This window comes from Phalaenopsis equestris, unplaced genomic scaffold (genome assembly GCF_001263595.1).
Source record: "Phalaenopsis equestris unplaced genomic scaffold, ASM126359v1 Scaffold000480, whole genome shotgun sequence".
Taxonomy (NCBI): domain Eukaryota; kingdom Viridiplantae; phylum Streptophyta; class Magnoliopsida; order Asparagales; family Orchidaceae; genus Phalaenopsis; species Phalaenopsis equestris.
Genome location: NW_018164921.1, coordinates 1 through 21,994, shown reverse-complemented (window position 1 = coordinate 21,994; position 21,994 = coordinate 1). Strand labels below are relative to the sequence as shown.

General features: G+C 36.1%; 1 protein-coding gene across 1 annotated transcript; it reads left to right on the top strand.

The window, feature by feature from the left end:
• Positions 1-1,961: 1,961 nt before the first annotated feature.
• On the top strand, positions 1,962-21,989 carry LOC110028020 (thiosulfate sulfurtransferase 16, chloroplastic-like; the record flags this gene model as incomplete). The annotated part of the gene is made up of 7 exons (XM_020729718.1): positions 1,962-2,214; positions 2,293-2,391; positions 2,516-2,620; positions 2,726-2,799; positions 21,666-21,736; positions 21,809-21,862; positions 21,948-21,989. Coding segments are annotated over exons 1-7 (504 nt in total), but the record flags the coding sequence as incomplete, so codon positions are not given.
• Positions 21,990-21,994: the final 5 nt, after the last annotated feature.

Below are 21,994 nucleotides of genomic sequence, written 5' to 3'. Positions count from 1 at the left end.
GAATCACATTTAAATCCATAAAGGAGGATTTCGTTCATGGAATTAAATGCAAATAAATAGGGAAATATACATTGTCGGGTGTAAAATTGGAGATTTCTAGGGTGACAGACTAAAAATCCCCAATTTGATCTTAGTGTTTAAAAGTTAAAGCAAGAGTTAGCCTTCAGGGGAAGGGAAGGAGCTCTGGAGTGGGAGCCAATATCCTCCTAGCTTAGCCACATATATATGGACTAAACCTAAGATTAGTCAATGATTTTCTATAACACCGAATCAGGGTAGAGAATTAAAATTGCTCATATTTGACACAATGCAAATTTAGACCATTTATCTCATCTCATTTCACCAAAAAACTCATTGTAGTGGAAAAAATGTTTTTTCATATAATAAAACTTCATCACATAAATATAGTTTAGTAGTTACTATTTTAAACTTTGCATTTAAATTTTGCTAGTTGTTAATAATTTAGTTTTGATAGTATATCAAACATTCGAAATTAGTGACAATAATTTCGTTTTAATTTTGTGAACTTCCCAGTTAATTTATCATCTCAAATTTAAACATTCATCATGGGATCGATATTTGAGACTTATATTACTTAATAATAATACATATATTTGCGTAGAATTTCAACATTAAATACTTAACATTATTATTCATAAAAATACATCAAATTTTTTGCACTATTATAAAGCGGAGTCAACTTTATAAATTTTACACAACTATATTTCACCGGGATCACAGTCCCTAGTAAAAATGATAAGAGAATCTAGGAACAAAATGCATACTCAAATACAACTGTATACCCAGCTTCAGTGGCCTAAGCCCAAAGATCAAGTTATTCTTGAGTTAAGCTCACCTGTCGAAGTAGACAAATTGAGCTCACCTACCTAAGCGCTTAAATTGAGCCTACTAATCGAAGCGATCGAACTGAGCCCATCTGCCTAAGCAGTCGAGCTGAGCCCACCTGTTGATGCGGTCAAGCTGAGCCCACCTGTCGAAGTGACTGAATTAACCTGAACCACCAAGAAAGATATCATTACAGATAAGGACAAATGACAATGCTCTTACGATGCCGTCTGACATCCATATCTTAATTTTTTCACCAAGACACTATGGATAGGTGCTATATCATACAAAATCTAATTATATATATATTTTCTCTCATATTTGAAAGGAGGTTAGAGGGGCTCTTAAGAGACTATTTTTATGGGAGATGACCTCCAAAAGGATTTTTCTCTCCCTCTTTCTTTATCTCTATCTCTCGCTATGAGAAAAACAAAGGTCATTTCATCACCTTCCTTTACACATTTCTATTAAAAATATGTCTTTTCTGGGTTGTATGAACTCACGAGCAACCTACTCCTATGTCTTAAAAATGATTTAACAAGTTACTATTTACAAATTAAGCATACTCAATTCATTCATTTTTCAAATTCTCACTAAAATATAAAAAATTATGATAACATTTCAACCTATTTTTATACATTCTCAGTGGTTTGAAAGTGATACACATACATACATTAATTTGATTTTTCAGAAGTACACGCGTGTGCTTAATTTGCAAAAAGCAATGTTTCGAGTAATGTTTCAGATGCTTTATATGTAATTATTTGCAAAAGCTTTGTAATGAAATTTTAGAAGATCTGTTTCTTAAAGAAATTTGGAATTCGAATGACCGAACCCCTTTATCAGCTCTTTGATGCACCCAAGAAATTATTTTATACGAAGTACATACGCAGTTCTACGTGCGGACTCCAACAATATGCCGAACCGCATAGGTTATTGGAGTGGAACCTCAAAGGTCATTTGAGAGGTTATTGAGACATTACTGAGAAATTATTTGGGCATTAACTCCAACAAAAACACAATGAGCCCTAAAAAATCTAGTTCCACTCCTACAATCCCCAACAACTTTCAATTCAATTTCAATAACCCCTTAAATTAACCTCGGAGGACTCCTTATGGAAAACATTTCCCCGGCGCACCCGGCGCACCCGGCGTTCGTCTAAAGCGAAAAAACAACCGACGAGAAAAAACGCTTCACCTCATCAGTGAGCCTTCATCTTACTCATTTCCCAAAACTGAACATTTTTCTTCTTAGAATCCGTCGAGAAACAGGAATAATAAGCAGCACAAAAAGCACTCGAGTGCCTTAATGGCCGTCTTGGCTACCTTCTCTCTCCCCATTACCAGCCTAACACCAAGTGTCAAGAGGTCTATCTTTCACCCTCCGCTCTACCCTCCTCTTCTTCACCTATACCATATCCCTTTGTTTCATTACCTCTCTTGCAGGTTTCATCTCTCGCCGCCGGCGAGGCTCTCCTCATCGAATCAGTTCTCACATCGGCGAATCGTTCGTCGGTTACAGAACCGCCGCCGGAGTTTCGTCTGGTAATGGGTTTTACATGTCTTCATTCACGTTACTAGGGTTCTTATATTCCCTTTCAGTTAAATTTGGAGCATTCCAACGCATCATTGTGTCATTTCTGTTGAGAAATTTAGCCGATGGCATCAGGTCGATGTTCACCGACGAGGAACAGGGGACGGTGGTTCCGGCGTCGGTGCCGGTTCGTGTAGCCTATGAGCTCCTGCAGGCGGGACATCGTTATCTGGATGTCAGGTATTTCAGACCAAATTTGTTGTCTTATTCTTTTTTCTATTTATTTATTCTTATCCTTATCCTTATTATTAAAAATGGAGTTTGTGAAACTTTCACCTTATCCAGAACGGTTGATGAATTCAAAGCGGGTCATGTGGTGGGGGCAACGAACATTCCTTTTATGTTAAAGTCTGGATCAGGTATTTTTGTTTACTTCTGCATGCGGCATACCTTGTTCAAATAAAATCTACCTTTTATGTTTGAACTCAAAGAGCAATATGCATGATTCAAACTCATAATCTCAAAGCGAGAAACTAAAATCTTTATCACTATATCACAGAAAAGTGTGCATTAATAAAATTTTTAGAAAAAAAAAAAAACAATTATTATAAGGGAATTATACATAATATCATACAATTCTTTTGTATTTACATACCTGACACTCAAAGTTTAATATTTACATTTAGAGCATTTTATGTTATAAACTTATACAAGAAAATGTGTATTTCATTTCTAAAAAGTTCGTTGTACACCAAAAATATGTCAATACGAATCTCGAAACAATCAAACGGTCCATATCAAAATATACTTGATAAGGATCCCCTTTGACAAATAGCTATCAAACGGTCCATATCAAAATATACTTAATAAGGATCCCCTTTAACAAAAAGCTACAAGGTCTCATGAATCCGACCAATCGAAGGATACCCAGGCGACTGATACCAAGTCTAGACAACTGATAGCCAATCCAACCGACTAATAGCCAGCACAAGGGGGGTGGAATTGGAGTTCAAAGAGCAATATGCACAATTCGAACTCATGACATCAAAGCGAGAAACTAAATCCTTAATCACTATATCACAGATAAGCGTGCATTAATAAAATTTTTATAAAAAAACAAAAAAAAATCAATTATTTTGAGGGAATTATACATAATATAATACAATTCTTTTGTATTCACATACCTAACATCTAAAATTTAATATTTACATTCAGAGCATTTTATCTTATAAACTTATACATTAAAATGTGTATGTCACTTCTAGAAAGTTAATTGTACACAAAAAATGTGTCAATATGAATATCAAAACAATCAAACGGTCCATATTAAAATATAGTTGATGAGGATCCCCTTTGATAAAAAGTTACAAGGTCTCATGAATCCAGCCAACCGAAGGCCACCCAGACAACTGATACCAAGTCTAGGCAATTGATAGCCAATCCGACCGACTGATAGCCAACACAACAGACCAAAGGTCAGTCAGACGACAAAAGGGCCACCCAGGCCTACAAGGGGCAGACATCCACGGCAACAACCGAAAAATGGTCAAATATCTTCAACAACGTAACAAACATCAGTGTAAAGCTCTCTCGACGGTCCCCCAAAAGTTCACCAAAGATTGCCAAAGAACGATAATTAGACAAGGTGACCGACCACTCAAAATTTAACTCGCTGCCCGAAAGCCGACTGGTTATCCCACTCAAGAACCAAATGTATTTCTAAAACGAAAGCCGAGCGGTGCCCTAACTAAAAATCAACCTGAACCAGCTCAGTCAGTCGACCCAAGGACTTGTCGTACCAAAGGTCCAGACATGCAAAAAAGACCATAAAATCATGTACAATCCTTTGAAAGTAGGGGTAAAATATGTAATTTTACGTTTTATTCCTTTATCTCATATAAATAGGGGAATAATATCATGTATTAAAGGGCTTTTAGGCTCTTCTCTCTAGACCAGTCTCTCTCCTCTTTCTCTTGTAACCTCTACTTTTAATATATAAAATGGGTCATAGAGCCTGAGAATACCCTAGTTGGCCTCAGAGGGGCTAATCACTGTGCACTCTCTCCTACTCTCTCTCCCTCACGGTGCCTACTACTCCATTTCTTGGGCATGCATCACAGGAAAAATTTAGATTTAACATTCTAAAAGGTATGATGAATGTGGAGCATTCTACTAACAATAAGGAAAGTGACACCAACGAACAACAATACATCACAAAGACACTCATAACAAGGAGATTGCTAAGAAATCTCACAACAATAGATCCAGGATCTGAAAACCTGTTTCTATCGTCTTTCGAGAGGCTTTGGCTCAGAGGTGAGAGCCACAAAATGGACAGTCGGCTCCGAATGGTCTAGACACTCTTAGAGAGAGCCGACCAATGACCTGCGTAATGCTCGGTCGACTCCGGGTGGTTGACACCTAGCTCGGCGAATGAAAGGCGTATCATTTCAAAGTTTATCTTTTGTGCCATGATACATGAATCTTGTAAATGTTTTCTCAGGTCTGGTTTACATTCGGGGAACTAAAGTTAAAGTAGCAATGTCAATGGTAACACCCAAGATGTTCAGTCAGCAGAATAACCCACAATACTTTTGCATTGCGAACCTTGATCTCCAAGCTTGGACTGGATAAAGCTTTGAATGTGGTTCCCTTCCCAATAGCACAAGCTCCGTGAAGGTTATGACACAAATCATCCCAGTATCGAATCTTGGGGGATACCTTTAGGAAGGCAGCGACAAGTTCCGCCTAAAACCTGACAAAACGTGCGGCTCAATCAAGGCGAAACTTTGATCAAGCAACCAAGACCTGAAAAAGTGTAAGACGCGAGTCAAGCGCCAATACTATAAAATAAACCGACAATGATGTCATAGACGTTCGATCGGATTCATAACACGAAATTTGTCCCTCAATGCTAAGCATCAAAAAGTTCATATCTCAAAACTCAATGCGAATAAAGCTCCGACGGTGGTTCCCTAACTAATAGCAACAAGTTTCACGAAAGGTGTGACGCAAATCACCCCAGTAATGAGTCTTAATAGTTACCTCGCGAAGATAACGACACGATCTGCCCAAGTCCTGTGAAAGGTGCAGCTCGACTGAGGCAGACAGTGTAAGACTTGCATCAGCTTGTGACATAAAAAAATGAATGATGATCTTTCCAAAAATTCTAGTGATCAACTGATATCGACATTCATCAACAAGCAATTATCGCAAGAAAATAGTGTGGTAAAGTAATAAACAAAAGAAAGAAATTTAGACAAAAAAATGATTGAAGCTTCATTCATTTTTAAATACCAAAACGTACAAGCTTCTATATAGAAGATTTTACAAAAAAATATATCTTTTCAAAGTTTTGCTAGAAAAATTTTCCTAAGTTCAGGAGGCCGACTGGAGTTCAGAGTAGAAGATCCCCCATCACCTCCAATATTTGAGTCGTCTCCTGAAGATCACTCTGAACTCGCGTACAATGCATCAAATTCATCCAAGTCTGTAAACTTATAATCAACAAGACCTGACCGAATCAACCGATTGATCGTCGTGACACTGCCGACCCGAAGTTGCTTGCTCAAAATCTTCTACTATCGTTTATGGGAGGGAAGCATCTCAAAAAACTCTTCTTCGGTCTTCATGGTCTTCAAGTTGCCTTCAACTTCTGATTTTCTCGTTGGGCTACTGACAAAAGTTGAGACAGAGTAGCAATCTCTTCCACCTCTTCCAGCTTCCATTCGGCTATCACCACTCGCTTCTCCGATTTGTTGACGAGCATAGCTGAAGTCTTAACCCTCTCTGAAGCGACAACCCACTTCATTTCTGCTCGGTCAAGCGCCATCGACTAGACGTGGGCAGCCTCTCGCGTCTTGAGAGGTAGTGGTCTGGATTCCTGTAGATCTTGGGAAATTCAAGCTCCCTTGGAAGCTTAGCAAAGGCTTGGGACTATATAACTTCCACAAATGCAGTAGGTAGACTTCAGCTGACGACGAGCCATCATACCAATCCACCTCCTAGTCGATTGCAGTGTACCGACTGTTAGAGCTGTTCCATACTTGCGCCCCCTTGTTTTGAGAGGGAACCAAGCTACAGTACTGGCTCCAACGCCACGAGTTTCCACCTTTCTTCGGTAGCCACAACTTTTTGAGCAGGAACTATCTTTACCTGGACCTCAGCTTTTGGTTTCATTCGGACAGTTCGAGCGACAACTACCGCCTCTCGCTCAATTTCCTGTGTTAGAGGAAACCACAACTCTTCCATCATTTAGTTGAACAATCAAGAAACAAAACCCTGTTAACAGTCTTCGAATATGTATACTAGGAAACTAACAGAAGCTATCCATCGATTTCAGCTCCCTCAATCTGGGAATAGTCCGTCCCATTCTTTCTCTTGGAGGCGTCCCTAATCGGAATAGTTTTGATACCCCAACTTGAAGAGGAGAAGGCAATGTGGAACGTTTTTTAGCAAGAAGAAACCTTCATTAAACAAAACAAAAGGTTACAAAACTATGTGGCTCTAATATAAGGCAGAGATAGATTACCACCCTATAGTAAAAAAGAAAAGTAAGCACAAGGAACTCTAGATCCAAGCTTTGCATGTCAGCCAGCAGGTTTGTTCCCCTCCCTATAGATTTGCATCCATTTGATAGACTTCCCCTCAATAGTCTTGTGAATAGAGTAGAAAGTATACCTGAGGAACAAAAGGAATATCAGCACCCCTCTGGCAATACTTCCAAAGCACAATTAGGTTATTCCAAACCAAGCAACCAGCAATTTTAACAGCCTCCAACAAAGCAAGGGATTCAGCATGAACAACAAAATTGGGAAAAAGGCCAAACATTCCCCCTTATGGTTTATGAAAACACCTCCCAGCCCAGCTTGTCTTCCCCAAAGCTCCCATCTATATTGACCTTAATCCACCCAACTTCTGGTTTCTCCCACTTGATCGGATGAGGATATACTTTAGGTAAGTGATCCACATTCAAGTTCAGTTCTTGGACCACCTAAGATAGGCCAACCAAATCCACACCTTTCAGTTTACCATACTTGATGATTTTATGTACATCAGCCATGATTTGTAAGTAGGTAGTCTTAGTGGATTCTATATCCTTCTCATGCTTGATGTTATTTCTGGCCATCCATAAGAACCACCATGTGAGCAAACGAATGATGGAGATAATTGTAACAACCCCTACTTCTGGAATCTCCATACATAAAGCCATTCTTCAAAGCTTTTGAAACCATCATTAGGAATCACCACATTAAAATTCCTACCAACCATTTTCCAAACATCAATAGAGTACCTGCAAAATAAAAAAAATGAGTAATGGATTCCTCCTCACTCTTGCACAGTTGACAGCATGAAGGAAGCATGATCCCCTTCAAATTCCAAGCATAATCAGTAGGAAGAATCTTTTGGAAAATTCTCCACAGGAAGAAGTATTGAGAAGGTTTCAGAAACCTATTCCAAATTTTGCTGACCCAGAACACCTGCTGCCTAATCAGTTGACAGGGAAATGCCTTTGGAGATAGACACGTCAGGAGGAATTTTAACAAGCAACTTATCCATACTGCCAGCTTGAATTGGAAACCTGCCAACATAACTAACCTCATCAGCATCTAGAACCTTTCTCAGTTTTTGCACATCCAAGGAATCCCCAACTCTGAAGTCAGCCACCAAGCTACTTAGCTACCAAGGGCTAGCAATCCAGCTGGCTAGAGGACCATCTCCCGTCCAATTGTCATACCAGAAACTCAAATTACCCATTACTACCCAGGAAATAAATTCTTTTGACTATTTTCTCCATTTCAGCATGTCTTTCCAGATAATGAAATCAGTCAATTTTGCTATATTGCTGGGGGGATGTTTCTCTTTATAGTATTTGGAGCTGGTTATGTTAACCCACATAAAGGTTTCGGACTTGAATTGAATCCACAACTTAATGCAATTAATTCTTTGAACCTCCTGTAATTCTCTAAATCCCAAACATACTTTGTCAATAGGTTTGCTCATCCTGACCCACCTCATCCAATGAATTCTGCTTTCCCTTCTTGCCTACAGAAATCTGTTAAAGAGCTTTTGTAGTCTCAGCATAGAACCTTTAGGCAATCTCACAACTTGCATAGCATAGAGAGGAATGGAGTTAAGCACGTTCTTTTATAAGGTAAGCTTCCCTCCATATGAAAGATAGGACGTTTGCTTAATTAGATTCCAATATACATAAAGAGTCGGCTCAGCTCTAGAGAAACCAGTTAAATCTTTGATCCAATTGCAACTTTGATGATTAAGTCACTTGCTCAGGAAAAACTGATATTTAGAGCTGTTTAGCACCATTCCAGAAACCTCCTGAAAGTAATCCAACAATTTCCAGATTCTCTTCATGGATCTTTTACTTGCATTGGTCAAGATGATAAGGTCATCTTCATATGCTAAATGAGAGAAAAAAACCTCACTTTTGTATTTGTAACTAAGCTCTGGATTAGAATAGAATAACAATTGCTGTTTTCTAGATAGAAATTCAAAGGCTAAGGCAAACAAATTGAGGGATAGTGGACCTCCTTATTTGATACCCCTCTTGGTTTTAAAATAACCATAAATTTGGCCGTTAATTAAGATGGAGTAGTAATTGTTTTCCAGCAAATTTTTAATAATAAGACAAAAGGCAGCATTAAAACCCATACTTTCCAATACTTTGACCAAGAAGTCCCAGCTGCCGGTGTCATAAGCCTTCTTAATAACTAGCTTCAGAATCACATTTCCCCCTCTACATTTCTTATCATTGTCAAGAAGAAGCTCTTGTGCTTTTAAAATGTTTTCAGTTATGCTCATGCCTTTGACAAAAGCAACTTGTTGTGGATTGATCACCATATGTAGATGTGGTTGAAATCTGAAAAAACAGAATTTTGCTAATAATATTTGTAATAACAGTTGTGAGGCTGATGGGCCTAAATGCTTCTTTAGTCATGAGAATGAGAGAAATGAAAGAATATTTAAAGTAATATTGCATGTCAACTCCTTTGAAAAAATCTTGGAATACTTTTATAATATCTGTTTTAATGATGCTCTAGCTTTTCTGATAGAACCCAATAGAGAATCTTGAACTTTTAGTCTTTTAATTTGTTCTCCATGCGCTAGAATTCAAACCAATCGATTTTTATCAAATTGTACATACCCATCAGCCTCCAACCGGAAGGAGAACATATGACTGAACAAGTTGGTCGACCACGAAATCTATTTTCACTGATAGAAGACCGCATAGGTCATTATAATAGCAATAAAGTTTGGCTTAATCTGTGCTGGAATAACACCGTATGAGTTGAAGATCGTCCAAAAACCTTAAAAAAAAGGAAGCTGCAATCCATACCTCAATTGGTCTCTGTAAACAACTAAGTCATCATCTAATCGATCAGTGGCCCTCTCATCTGAGCGGGTAGCCCGAAACTTGATGTTCAAGTAAAAAATTAAAGTCTCCTCCACAAAGCCCACCTCTGATAGAGACAGAAATGATCGCTCAATCGCAACCACCAGTCCGAAGGTCTGAGGAGTGCGCTTTCGAGCCATCAGAAAAAGAATGAAAGGGTTAAACAAGAGAAAGAAAATTGAAAGACAGAATCCTGGAGAAAAACACGAGTGCGCAAATGAACACTTTAGTCTCTGTTTGTAGGGATATGATGAAAGATGAAGCGTCACACAAAAATTCACACAAAAATCTCGAGAGAAACATCACATCAAAACATAAATCGAGAAGGAAAATAAAAATTAAATTTTTTTTTTTGAAAATAAGGAAATTATATTCAAACCTTACTTCGATTGAAGATGCTTTACAAGTTAGTCTTTGATCGCCTCAGCCAAGACAAAACCCTTCTTAAGTAATCTCATATACAAAATATGGCCATCGAGCTTGAACTAATTCGCTCGGTTGGCTTCAGAGTGGGCCCTCTGCACAAAAGCATCCTCCCAGAGTTTAGATACCTCTCGACTAAGAGCAAATGTTTCTCCTCATACTTTCTCCAGTTCGATCAGCACATTGCGGAGATCATCCTCTCGTTGAGTTTCAACCATCTGAGCCAAAGTGATCTCCACTTCATCCAGGTGACAGTTCAATGTTCTTTTGGATATCCTGCATCTCTTAACCACTCTCTCATTTATCTCGACGGGGTTAACTGTGTGGTTGACTACTTTTTTCCTTGCTTTCAATTGGTACTTGATGTACAGTAGCCACCACCACAGCTAGATCCTGCCCGTCACAAACAAGGGCAAGCCCCCGATATGGGCTTCCTCATCTATTTTAAAAGAGTTTAATAAGGAAGAAGAAAAAATCTAAGAAAATCCTTAAAAAAAAAAACATACTCAGCATCCTCTCCACCTCAGATCAAGTGACTTCGACAACATTCAACGGTGGAAGATCATCAACATTGCCTTTCTCCCTGACCGGCTGGTAACCTCTACTAATCTATGGTACTCCATTTAGCCAAGGAGCACTAACAATTTCTAGCTGACTCGAGACCTCAACAGAGGCCTTGTTGGCGGACTAGCCGCCGAACCACCTAGCTCCATCCTAGCATTAGGTTGACTTTTCTCGGGAGCCTCTCAGATAGAATTCGATGACTCCTGCTCTACTTGCTTAGATGGCTTAGACTTCTTAACGAGTTTCTTCGCCTACTTCTTCCTTAGCTCGCCTTCCGCCTGGTGTTGTTTCTTCACCCCAAGAGCGGCCAACATTTTTAGCCCGTTCCACAAGTTTGGGTGATGGATCAAATCCCTTCTCCATGAGGATGTCACAGAAGTTGAGCGGATGTAAGGAGAAACAGACACTCAGGGTACTTAGAACCATCGACTATGCCCTATATATAAGGGTCATGGGCATGAAAATTTAGGGAGTATAATCATTGAATTAAATTATGACTATTAGGATTCAATTTATTGCTTAAAAAATTCTCTTGTTTTTATCGCAACTGTCACTATGAAGAAACAAAAGGATTGGAGAATTTAATATGTACTCAAAAAATGTGTCAGTATGAATCTCGAGAAAAATATAACAGTTCAAATCAAAAGATAGATGATGAAGGCCTCCCTAACGAAAAGTTACAAGATCTCACGAATTCGATCGATCAAACCCAGGAAACTGATACCCAGTCCAGGCGACTGATAGCCAATCTGACCGACTAAGAGCCAACCCAATTAATCAAAGGTCCAACCAAACCAACAAGGGATAGCCATCCATGCTAACAAAATAACAAAGTTCTAGTGTCTCCAACAACCTAACAAATATCAATGCAAAGCACTCCCATGAAATCTAACAATAACTAGACAAGCCAACCGACCATTCCATTTTGGGAAGTCGATCGCTTCTCGAGTGGGATGGCCGGTCGGCTTTCAGGCGGCCAGTTGGCTTGTCTAGCTATTGTTTTTTGGCAATCTTTTGGTAGGAAGTTGATATTTTGGTAGGAAGTTTAGGACATATTTCACGATATCTGACAGCGTAAAAGCCTAGGAAGTGACTTAAGTCGTAACTGAACGAATGGACTTAGAATTCTAAAATTAAGGTGAGGTTTATTGAAGAAGTAGAACCTCAAAAGTTAGCGCAATAAGAAAGTGTAACAAGCATGAATTTATAGTGCAATCCTTCAAAGGATTGAACAAACTCGACTCGACTGGCCTTACAACCCTGCCTGAATAGGGTCGTCAACTAAACTCACCTAATGTAGTAAAATTATCCCTTATTGATCATACAAAATGTAAGATAAGATAAGTTGTTGTTTATTAGAGATGGTATGTCTTACAATTTGATTATAAAATCAAGAAGCTATTGTCTGACTGATATGGAAACATGCTTACAATTAATGTGAAACATCTTTTTTGTAGTTTCAAATTTATAGATTTTTAATTTTATCACACTCATGTTTTATTTAGTTGATTTTTAGTGTTGAGTGGAAAACCAGACTGTGTATAGGTATAGGGTTATTAATGATGCATGCATAGAATATCAATTTATAGGTTAAATCAGTATGCAAAGGTAGAATCACTTTATAAAGCGGTGATCCTCAGAAGAAAAACTATTCTTTTTCATACAATGAGTGGGAGTCTGAAAATAAGGAATATAATAAATATATATGTTTAAACCTAAGGATGCTTTTTTTTCGTATCTATTTTTAAATCGTGGAATTAGTAGTTATTTTTTGGTTATTTTCTTTTGTTCTTTAAATGCAATACTTTTTTTAAAGTGTGGATACAATATTTCATCAATTCGGTTTTTTTTAATGAATTTTAAATTTGAAACTTTTAGTTTGATTTAATTAAATTGGGATAGAAAAATTAGTCCTTAAAGAGCTTACCGAATAATCTAGGCTAAAAGCAAAACATCACCAACAAACCTAAAGAAATATGAAAAGTCTAAGCGGGCACAAAATAAAAAAATATCACAATCACAAAACAAAAGCATATCATATCATTAAAACAGCAACAAGTAACAAGTCTTAGACCTAAGGCAGACTCCTCGGTCAACTAGGCTATCTAAACATCCTTATTCATGCTTTGATATTTTGAGGTTCATCCTTATTGTTCGTCTTTTGTTGTTCATCTTTTAGATTGTTTAGATATTCATAATTGACCAACTGAGACAGGCATCCTAATTCTACAACAGACTCAACAAAAAAATATAAATTTACTTTTATTACAATTGTCTAAATTTACTACGACGCTCCTACGGCGCTCTGCAAAATAAAGTTAGCACTTCTTAGGCTTACTATAGCATTTGCAAAACAAAGATAGTAAATGATAATATGTAAAGAAAATTACACAACATAGTCCATGAAAAAAATACTAATTATTCAAATTAACATTCTGTTTAACGAAGAAAACTCGTTCGAACTAATACATCTAGCGAGTAAACACAATAATTATAACAAACCAAACGCAAAACACATCAATTCGACCTCACATCTGCCGAATATTTAAACTAGGGTTAGTGAACTAACGCAACATTCACTGTGTGCGCAGATGTAAGAGTAGATACTCAAAACTAGAAATTTTTATTCAAATTGTGATGTTTTTTTTTTTGTTTTTATGTTCAAGTTTTATCCAAAGTAATATTTATTTGGGTTTTTAAAGTTCTCATTGATTTTTGAGTTTTACATGAGCTTTAATAATTTTTATTTAAATTTAATGTAATATTCATTAAGATCACATATATTCTTATAAAACATATTTATGTATTTAATTAATATAAAAAAATTATAAAATGGCATAAACCACTTAGAAAAGTAGTCAAGGACGTTCTAAAACAATAAATATGAAATTCACAGAATTTTAACTATTTTATACATTTTTAAAATAAAAAATTATCTAATTTTAAAATTTTAAAGTAATTTGTATATTTTGGATTAAATGTTCTCAAAATCTTCTAAAATTATTTTTAGAAGTTTCTATTATCATTAAGCCTATTTTGTGTAAGTTTGATGAATTTTTGAATTTTAATTTATTTTTTTATAATTATTTAAATTTTAAATGTATTTTTCAATTAGAAATTTATCATAAAGTCAAATGCTCTAATTATTTTGAAATTTTGTAGAGATGTTTAAAATAAAATTTTAAACAAGCTCTGAAATTCTCAAGTCATTTTAGGTTCAAATGAATTTGCTATGAATTATTGCTATTGTTTATTATTTAATTTATTTTAATTTTATTTTTAATCAAAATTATTTGATTTTAAGATTTCTGTGTTTTATTTGTTGAGATAATTAATGGTGAAAAATTGGTATAATTTGGAGTTCCAATAATTGATTTATGAAAATTTGAAGTTATATGAGTATATTTCCAATTATGAGATTACTTATTTCACAATTTATTTCGACATGAAGTTCAAATTATTGTTTCATACTTTCATTTCTATTATGAAGTTAATTAACTCAGTTCTGGAGTGATTGTGAATTTTAAGTATTCAATTTATTAAGATTAAAAGTAAAGAAGATATTTATGTAATTCAAAGAACATGCATATATACCTATATTTACTTTTATAATCATGAATTTTATTGATATCTTACTGCTATTACTTTCATTAAACATTTTAAAATTATTTTTACAATTTTCTGAAAATTTGAAAGTTTAATTTATTGATTATGAACATTAAGGATAAATTATGTAAGCCCTTAATTCACCAAATTTCAATTATTGATCTCAACCAATTTTAGTTGCATTTCAAAATGCTAAATTTATCATATTTTCACATTGAATTAATTTGATTAAAATGTTTAGGACCATAGGTGATGACAAAAATATACATGTAATTTTTACAAAGTATTTGGTTGTAATGGAGTGGTCGTTTGATCCTCACGTGCTGTCCTCTAATTGCAAGTTCCTTCTTCTCCTTCTATGATCTCGATCAAGTAGCAGCTCAGATTGATCAAACAATAGATTAAATGTCAAATTTTTGAGAAAAATAGGAAGCTCCTAATTATAGAAAACTCCTAATTTAGCTGCCAGATTTTCGTCCTTCCTGATTGACATTCCCCCTCAAATTGATGTTGATTGATCAGGAAGCATCATTTTACCAATAAGAAACTGATAACACTATGGGGACCTAAAATTCTAAAGCCGTGAGTGCCGGAACCGAAGGTACCGAAGTCGAGAATGCCAAAGCCTCAGAGACAACAGCTAAACCATAACATGATTTAAGCAAAGAAAAGCAAGAAATCCTTTATCATTGTTGTCCAGAAATTCAAATCATAGCCATAAGAAGGATCCGCATCCAGTTACACGACTGATCCAAATTCTACCGATCATAGCCCACAAATAAGATCTAGTTACACGATCTAGATGCTATCGATCATAGCCTACAAGTAGGATCCACATTCTGATCCAAATACTACTGATCATAACCCACAAGTAGGATCTACGTCCTGTTATACGATCCAAATGCTATTGATTCTTCCTGCGACGATGAGGACGATTTGTTCTCTGATCTTCACTTTGTTCTCTGACTCTGATCTTCACGCCAAAAGTGCTAAAGCCGAGATGTTGAAACCGTTGGTCTAGGAAGGAGTGCCGAAGCCTTCAATCCTTGGGTGCGGCAAAGAAGCCAAAGTCGAAGCGGACGAAGCCAAAGCAGGAGCAGTCGAAGATGTCGTAGAAGCAGCGATGGCTAGTGAAGAAGATCCGAAGCGGACAAAGTAAACGAGATCGCAGATGCAGATGAGACTTGAATTGCAGACGAGATAACACATGGACAAAATCACAGATCTTTGCTGGAATCAAACGCGGGAGATGGAACCAACGCAGGAGATAGAAGAAGACAAATCGAAGACAGACGAAGTTGTTGCAGCGGACGAAAATCCTTTGATGGGCGAATCAAGACAAAAAAATAGTTCATCCCTTCCTGCTAGAAGGCCGGCGGGAAGGGAGCCTCGACAGTCGGGAGGGGAGCCTCGACAGTCCTCCAACGACTATCGGTGGTTAGGGCAAAAATTTGGCTCTTATACCATGTCAAAGTTGAGAAAAATAGGCTGAGCACTGAATAGACTCGAAGCTTTTTCCCTTTGCTTTCATTCCATTAAATAATAATTTTACAAATAATTCATTGCTATAAATAATAGTTTGTACGATTTATTTTAGGTACATAAAAAGTGATAATCTATTTTAAGTAACTTAATAATGCATATTCCTAATTTAAATATTTAGCTAAAAGGAAAATAAATCAAAATAAAGATATTAGAAATAATTTCAATAAGGAAGCTCCTAATTATAGAAAACTCCTAATTTAGTTGTATGATTTCCATCCTTTCCTGATTGACATTAAAAGGTTTAAATTGATGGAAACTTGATGGAGGAATTGGTTTTGAAAATGCATGGAAGCTTATAGAAGCCTTGGATTGGGGAATCGAACAATTGTTTAATGGATTGAATGGTATCTGTATTGGAGGGGTAAAGAGGCTATGGAATGGCTTGCGGTTAAGCAGAGGGAATGCTGGGACCTAGGGGAGATGACAGGAATTAGTTTTGGGCTATATTATATATAGTTTCAGCAAGCATGAATTAAAGCCAATGGGGGTTATTTATGGGTGCAGGTAAGGCTCGGTTTGGATGGATTTGGCGCGAAGAAGAGCTGAGCACGAATAATTGATGCCAAGTTGAGCTGGCCGTGAGCTTGCATTTCAAGCAAGGTTTTAGGCCAATTAAGGGCTGCCATGTGGATGATCAAAGATGGTGTGCTGCCAATGGGAATTGGCCATGTCGAGTGCTCGGTTTGGTTCCAAAGATGGGCTACAAGGAGTGGAAACTGAGCTTGTTGGCTGGTTGAGTGAGTTTAGGGAGTTGGAGGCTAGCCAGGTGGGCATTCCATTAGGGAAGGAAGAATTTTACTCAGGTAAGGCTTGCTTGGGTTTGCTTGAGGCTAGGTTGGGTAAGGCTTGCTTGAGGCTAGGTTAACTTTGGCCATGGAAGGTTTGGCTTGGGGTTTGGCTTTGAACATAGATTGGGTATAGCAAGCTTGAGTTGAGTCATAGTTTGGGGCTTGGGTTTGGAGTTTGAATGTGGAGTTTAGATGGGTTGAGTTTGCAAATTTGAAATTGGGTTTATGATGTGGCAAAGGTTTAGGTGTGAACATGGGTTTAGATTTGAATATGATGTTGAGAGGTGTTCAATAATGAGTTAAGAGTTTGACTTGGTTTAAATTAGGATTGGATTTTTTTATTAAATTTAATCTTGAATGTATATTGATTTAAACTTAATTTGTATTTGATTTAAAATGTGAGTTTAAAATTAATTTGTGTTTGATTTAAAGTGTGAGATTGAAGTTAATTTGAATTGAATTTATATATGAATGTTTGATTTAAGTTTGAATTTAATTTGGCTTTTTGATTATCAGATTTAATATGAATCGGATTAAGTTTTACTTTGATGATTCAATTATTCAAATTTTGAAGTGAATTCATATTTATTTCAAATTAGGATCCAAATTTTGATTTATTTCAATTTATTTTTTATTTATGAAATAATTTGCTTATAAATTTTAATATATAAATTTTTTATCTAAATTTTAAACTCATTTGGTTCATTTTTATTTTATTTGACTTTGGATTTTTAATTTTCTTTAATTGCTTTTAAGATCAACTCAATCATGGTTAAAAATGAATTTGAATTTTATTGGATTTGATTTGATTTCATTAATTTAATTTTGATTTAATTGTATTTTTAATTTATGTTAAGATTAATTCAATCATGGTTCAAATTCAACATCAATTCGTTCATTTTCTAATCCAAAGATTTAATTGAGGAATGTGGTCTAGAGTTATTAAACGGGTCTCAGAGGATTCAAAGGTGCCTAAGCCATGGAGTCAGGTTTCTAGACCTAATGGGTTATCTAAAAGAGCATACCCAAGATTTTATTGGAGCACTCAACCTTTAGTTTTAATAACTTGGCTATAATCAACTTAACACCAAAATATGGGCTAATCATTAAAGTCACGTGTATTTCAAACCTAAGAGAGTGAAGATTTGGTGGTTTTCCACCGATCACTAATCTTCTAGGATAGCCTCTAAGGAAAGAAGAAGAGAGGGGGATATACACGTGAGTCAGTGTCTAAATCAAAATAGATTTGAGCCACACCCAACTTTATAGATTATACAGAAAGTACTAAACTCCATCGAGTATATTGAAACTAAGAAATTTCACTAAATTAGAGCCAGGAGAATATGCTTAAGCAAGAAGAAGATGAATAGCAGAATACAACATACTGAAAGGATTTTCTCATTAAAAAAGTATAATTAATTTAGAATTAAATCTTATTTGATGTTCACTATAAGCTAGCTACTATATAAGGGCATGTGAGAAAGTTTGTGAACCAGGCCAGTGGTCTCAAAGCCGCCTAGGTAGTTCTAAGGGAAGTGGAGAGGATATCTCCATTGGAAGTAATTACAGTATAACTAACCTATGGTTGCTACCTCCCCTCAAGTTCACAATCACTGGGCTTGATTGTGAGCTTGTGAAATAGGTTGGTGAATTGAGATGCTGGTAGGATTTTAGTTAAAATGTTTATTGTTTGATATGGAGAAGTTATTTGTTTAATCTGGATGTCTCCCACTGCAATATCATCTCGAATAATCTGGTGATTGATTTTTACATGTTTGGTCCAGTAGTGAAATATATGGTTGAGTGTTAGGGCAATTGCTGAAGTATTATCACAGAATAATGGAGTGATATGACATCTTGCGATATGACATCTATAGTGTCGGCTGCAAGAGCTCTGTATTATGCTTCTGTTAAGGATCTTGCAAATGTTTATTGTTTCGGTACAGTCCAGAATATGAGACTTGTGCCAAGGAACGAGTAGCAGCCAGATGTGGACCAACAATCTTGATTGTCTCCTGCTCAGTCAGAATCAAAATAGCATCTGAGCGGAACGTCACCTGCTGTGAGCGTAAAGCCATGATTGAGAGTGCTCTTGAGATAACGTAGGAGGTGTTTGATGAGCTGAATGTGGTATAACCTTGGTTGATGCATTTTTGTCATATGTATTTGATAACAGAGGCTGTATCAGGTCTCATAATTGTGATGAATTGTAGTGAGCTAGCTAATTGGTGATTTTTTGTTGGATTAGAGTAGTCCTGTTGGCAAAGGGAGTTGGTTTCAGTTGATGAGTTGAAGGGTGCTGATCAGTTTACAGTTAGGCATTCCCATTTATTGTAGGATTGAAATAATGTGAGTTATCTGAGTTGGATGAAACACTTAAGAATTGCATTGAATGTGAACTTCTAAGACGGTGTTCACTGACCCATGTTCAAGAATGACAGATTTAGTGGGAGTGTTATTTCTTTTGATCAAGATGCCATCATCATTAACCAACAAGTAAATATGAATATCATTATGATGATATGTGAGGAGTGTGGATCAGCTGCACTTAGTTTGAAGACTTTGCTCTTGAGATGATTGGATATTGTGATATACCAATGTCTTGGGGCTTGTTTGAGGTCATAGATAGCCTTTGTTAGGAGACGCGTGGTTTGGAAGTTGGGTGTCTTGGGAACCAGGTGGTTGGCTCATTTAACGTGGTTTTCTCTAATGATCCACAGAGGAAAGCATTAGTTATGTCTAACTGTGGGACAATCCATTGATGATGGAGAGCTTGAGTGAGGAGTACAGGTATTGTTGGTAGTTTTGCCATTGAGCTAAGCATTTATGATTAATCAGAACCTTTCTCCTGTTTAAACCCCGATGTAATTTGCCTCGCTTTATTTTTAGAGATGATTTCATATGTGTTCAATTTTGTTCTGTAAGTTCACATGCAGCCAATGAGATTCTAATTTGGAGGGAGAGGTGCAAAAGACCAAGTTCCTTGACTTTGGAGTGCCTGAAACTACCTCTGTTGGAGATATCCTCTCCATTTCCCTTATAACTACCTAGGCTGCTTTGGTTAGTGTGCGCTATATTTCTGCAGTAGACTCAAGATTTAGGTTGTATGGAATGATGGTGGGGGAGATAGTGGTCCCTCATATGAACCTTAGCCCTCACATATGAACCTTAGACATTAGACCTACATTATTCTATGGTCTATATTGGCTCACAAGGATTGTGAAGTTTGGGCCATTTAAAACTCCAGTCAACTTAATCTTTTGCCATGATTTAAAAATTGAAAAAGTTTTTTACAAGTCAAATTAGATACCAAAATATTAAGTTTTTTTTTAATGATTCATGAAATAATCATAAACTCATTTTACTATAAAATCACGACTTTTCAAAAGATAGTGCTTAAAGAAATATGCATATTCATATCCTGAAGCAAATGATATTCAGATGATCAAAGATTTTAGTTTAAACAATCAATATTTTCTTGAGCTTATAAAAAAGACAACTCATGTGATGATCTACTCTGAAGAAAATATTTTGGTTCCTTATAACAAACCAAAAAATAGTGTTTGGGCAATTTATTTTGTATTGATCCTGACTATTATGTCAAAGCCATGAACACCTTCGTTTGTGATTCACGATATCCACATAACATTGGAAAATTAATACAATTATTTTTTTTGAAGAGATGCCATTTCTTCTCTTTCTCCTCAATATTTGTGAAGCCTCCTTAATTAAGCTTTAGGACAACACTATTCTCAAAGACTAAACTAAAATCTAGTACTCCAAAAATCATTTCAAACTCCAATCTCAAAGACATATATACCAAGACTTAACAGATCTCCAACAAGAAGAATCTCAAAGCACAAGGTTTCTATGTAATGTCCATTGCTAGTTAGTCGGGATGGTCTACCTCCTATCTTCAAAACAAGATGCCTTGATCCTCACCTTTCTAATCAATTAGAGTCAAAAGACCCTTGGTATTTGTTCTGTTGCCTCTGATCAACTAGATAGTCAAAATACCTCTAAGATTTGAGCAGATTTCTAACAACACTAATCCTAAAGTACACGATTACTATCTATCATTCCATTTCTTCATGGGTCTGATGCTCTAGCTCCAATATTCAAAATAAGGGTCTTGATTCTCTAGTCTCCTTTTGATTGGAGTACCAAATAGTCCATTAGCATGAACATTTTAGTCAAACATGAATCTTAAAGATGAAGTTTCTCCATCCTCCATGTCTCACTAAAAGTAATAATGATCTTTTACCTGAGCAATTCTAAATACCCTTTAGGTAAGGTTAATATTCATTCTAAATTATTTTATTCTCTAGAGAATTCTCTGTGGGGCATTTCTTAAGAAAAAAATAGCTCAAGTTAACTCGATCAAATTTTTAGTGAGGATGAGTCTCAAAACTGTTGGATTTGTATCGATATAAGTATAATTTAAATTTTGAGTGATTCAATTGTTTCTTTATTCTCCTTCATTTATTCAAATCCAATTATCAATTTTATTAGAGCATCTTCATAAGCATCATCATGGAAAATACTTCTTAAGATAGACTCAACTTTTTCTTCCAGGTATAGCCATGCAGGAGTTGAATGATTGATGTGAACATCATGTCCTAAAGATCTCTGCTGATTTAAGACTAGTTCCAACATGTAACAATACTAAAATTAATTTAAGATAATCTTGAAATAGAATAGATGCCCACAAACCTCTCCTTGGAATTAGTGGAGGCTTCTTCATCATGAACAATCTTTTTTATGCTAAGCCTGTCTTTGAATTCTCTTAGACGCTCTTGCATTGATTTATTTATATTAAACACTTATATAATCTTTGAATTCAAAGAATATTCTAGATATTTTAACATGTTTATTTGTTTAATGTTCTGCATTTTTTTTAATTTCATGATTCATTATTTTTTCTCCCTGGTTCATGTTGTTGTTACAGGAATGACGAAGAACCAAAACTTTTTGGATGAAGTTTCAAATATTTTTGGAAAGGATGATGAAATATTGATTGTATGTTTTCTACTTTTGATCATTTTAGATTTTTTTTTTTTGGGGTGCAATTATCTGATTAATTTGTTGCAGGGTTGCCTGAGCGGGAAGAGGTCGCTCATGGCTGCATCCGAGCTTTCATCTGCGGTATAGTAAAGACTAGTGTGATGATCTCTGTTGGTTATCAACATATAGAACAAACTAATAATCGTGGTTTTGTCTCCTTCTGTAGGGTTTTACAGGATTGACAGATGTTGCCGGGGGCTATGCTAGTTGGGT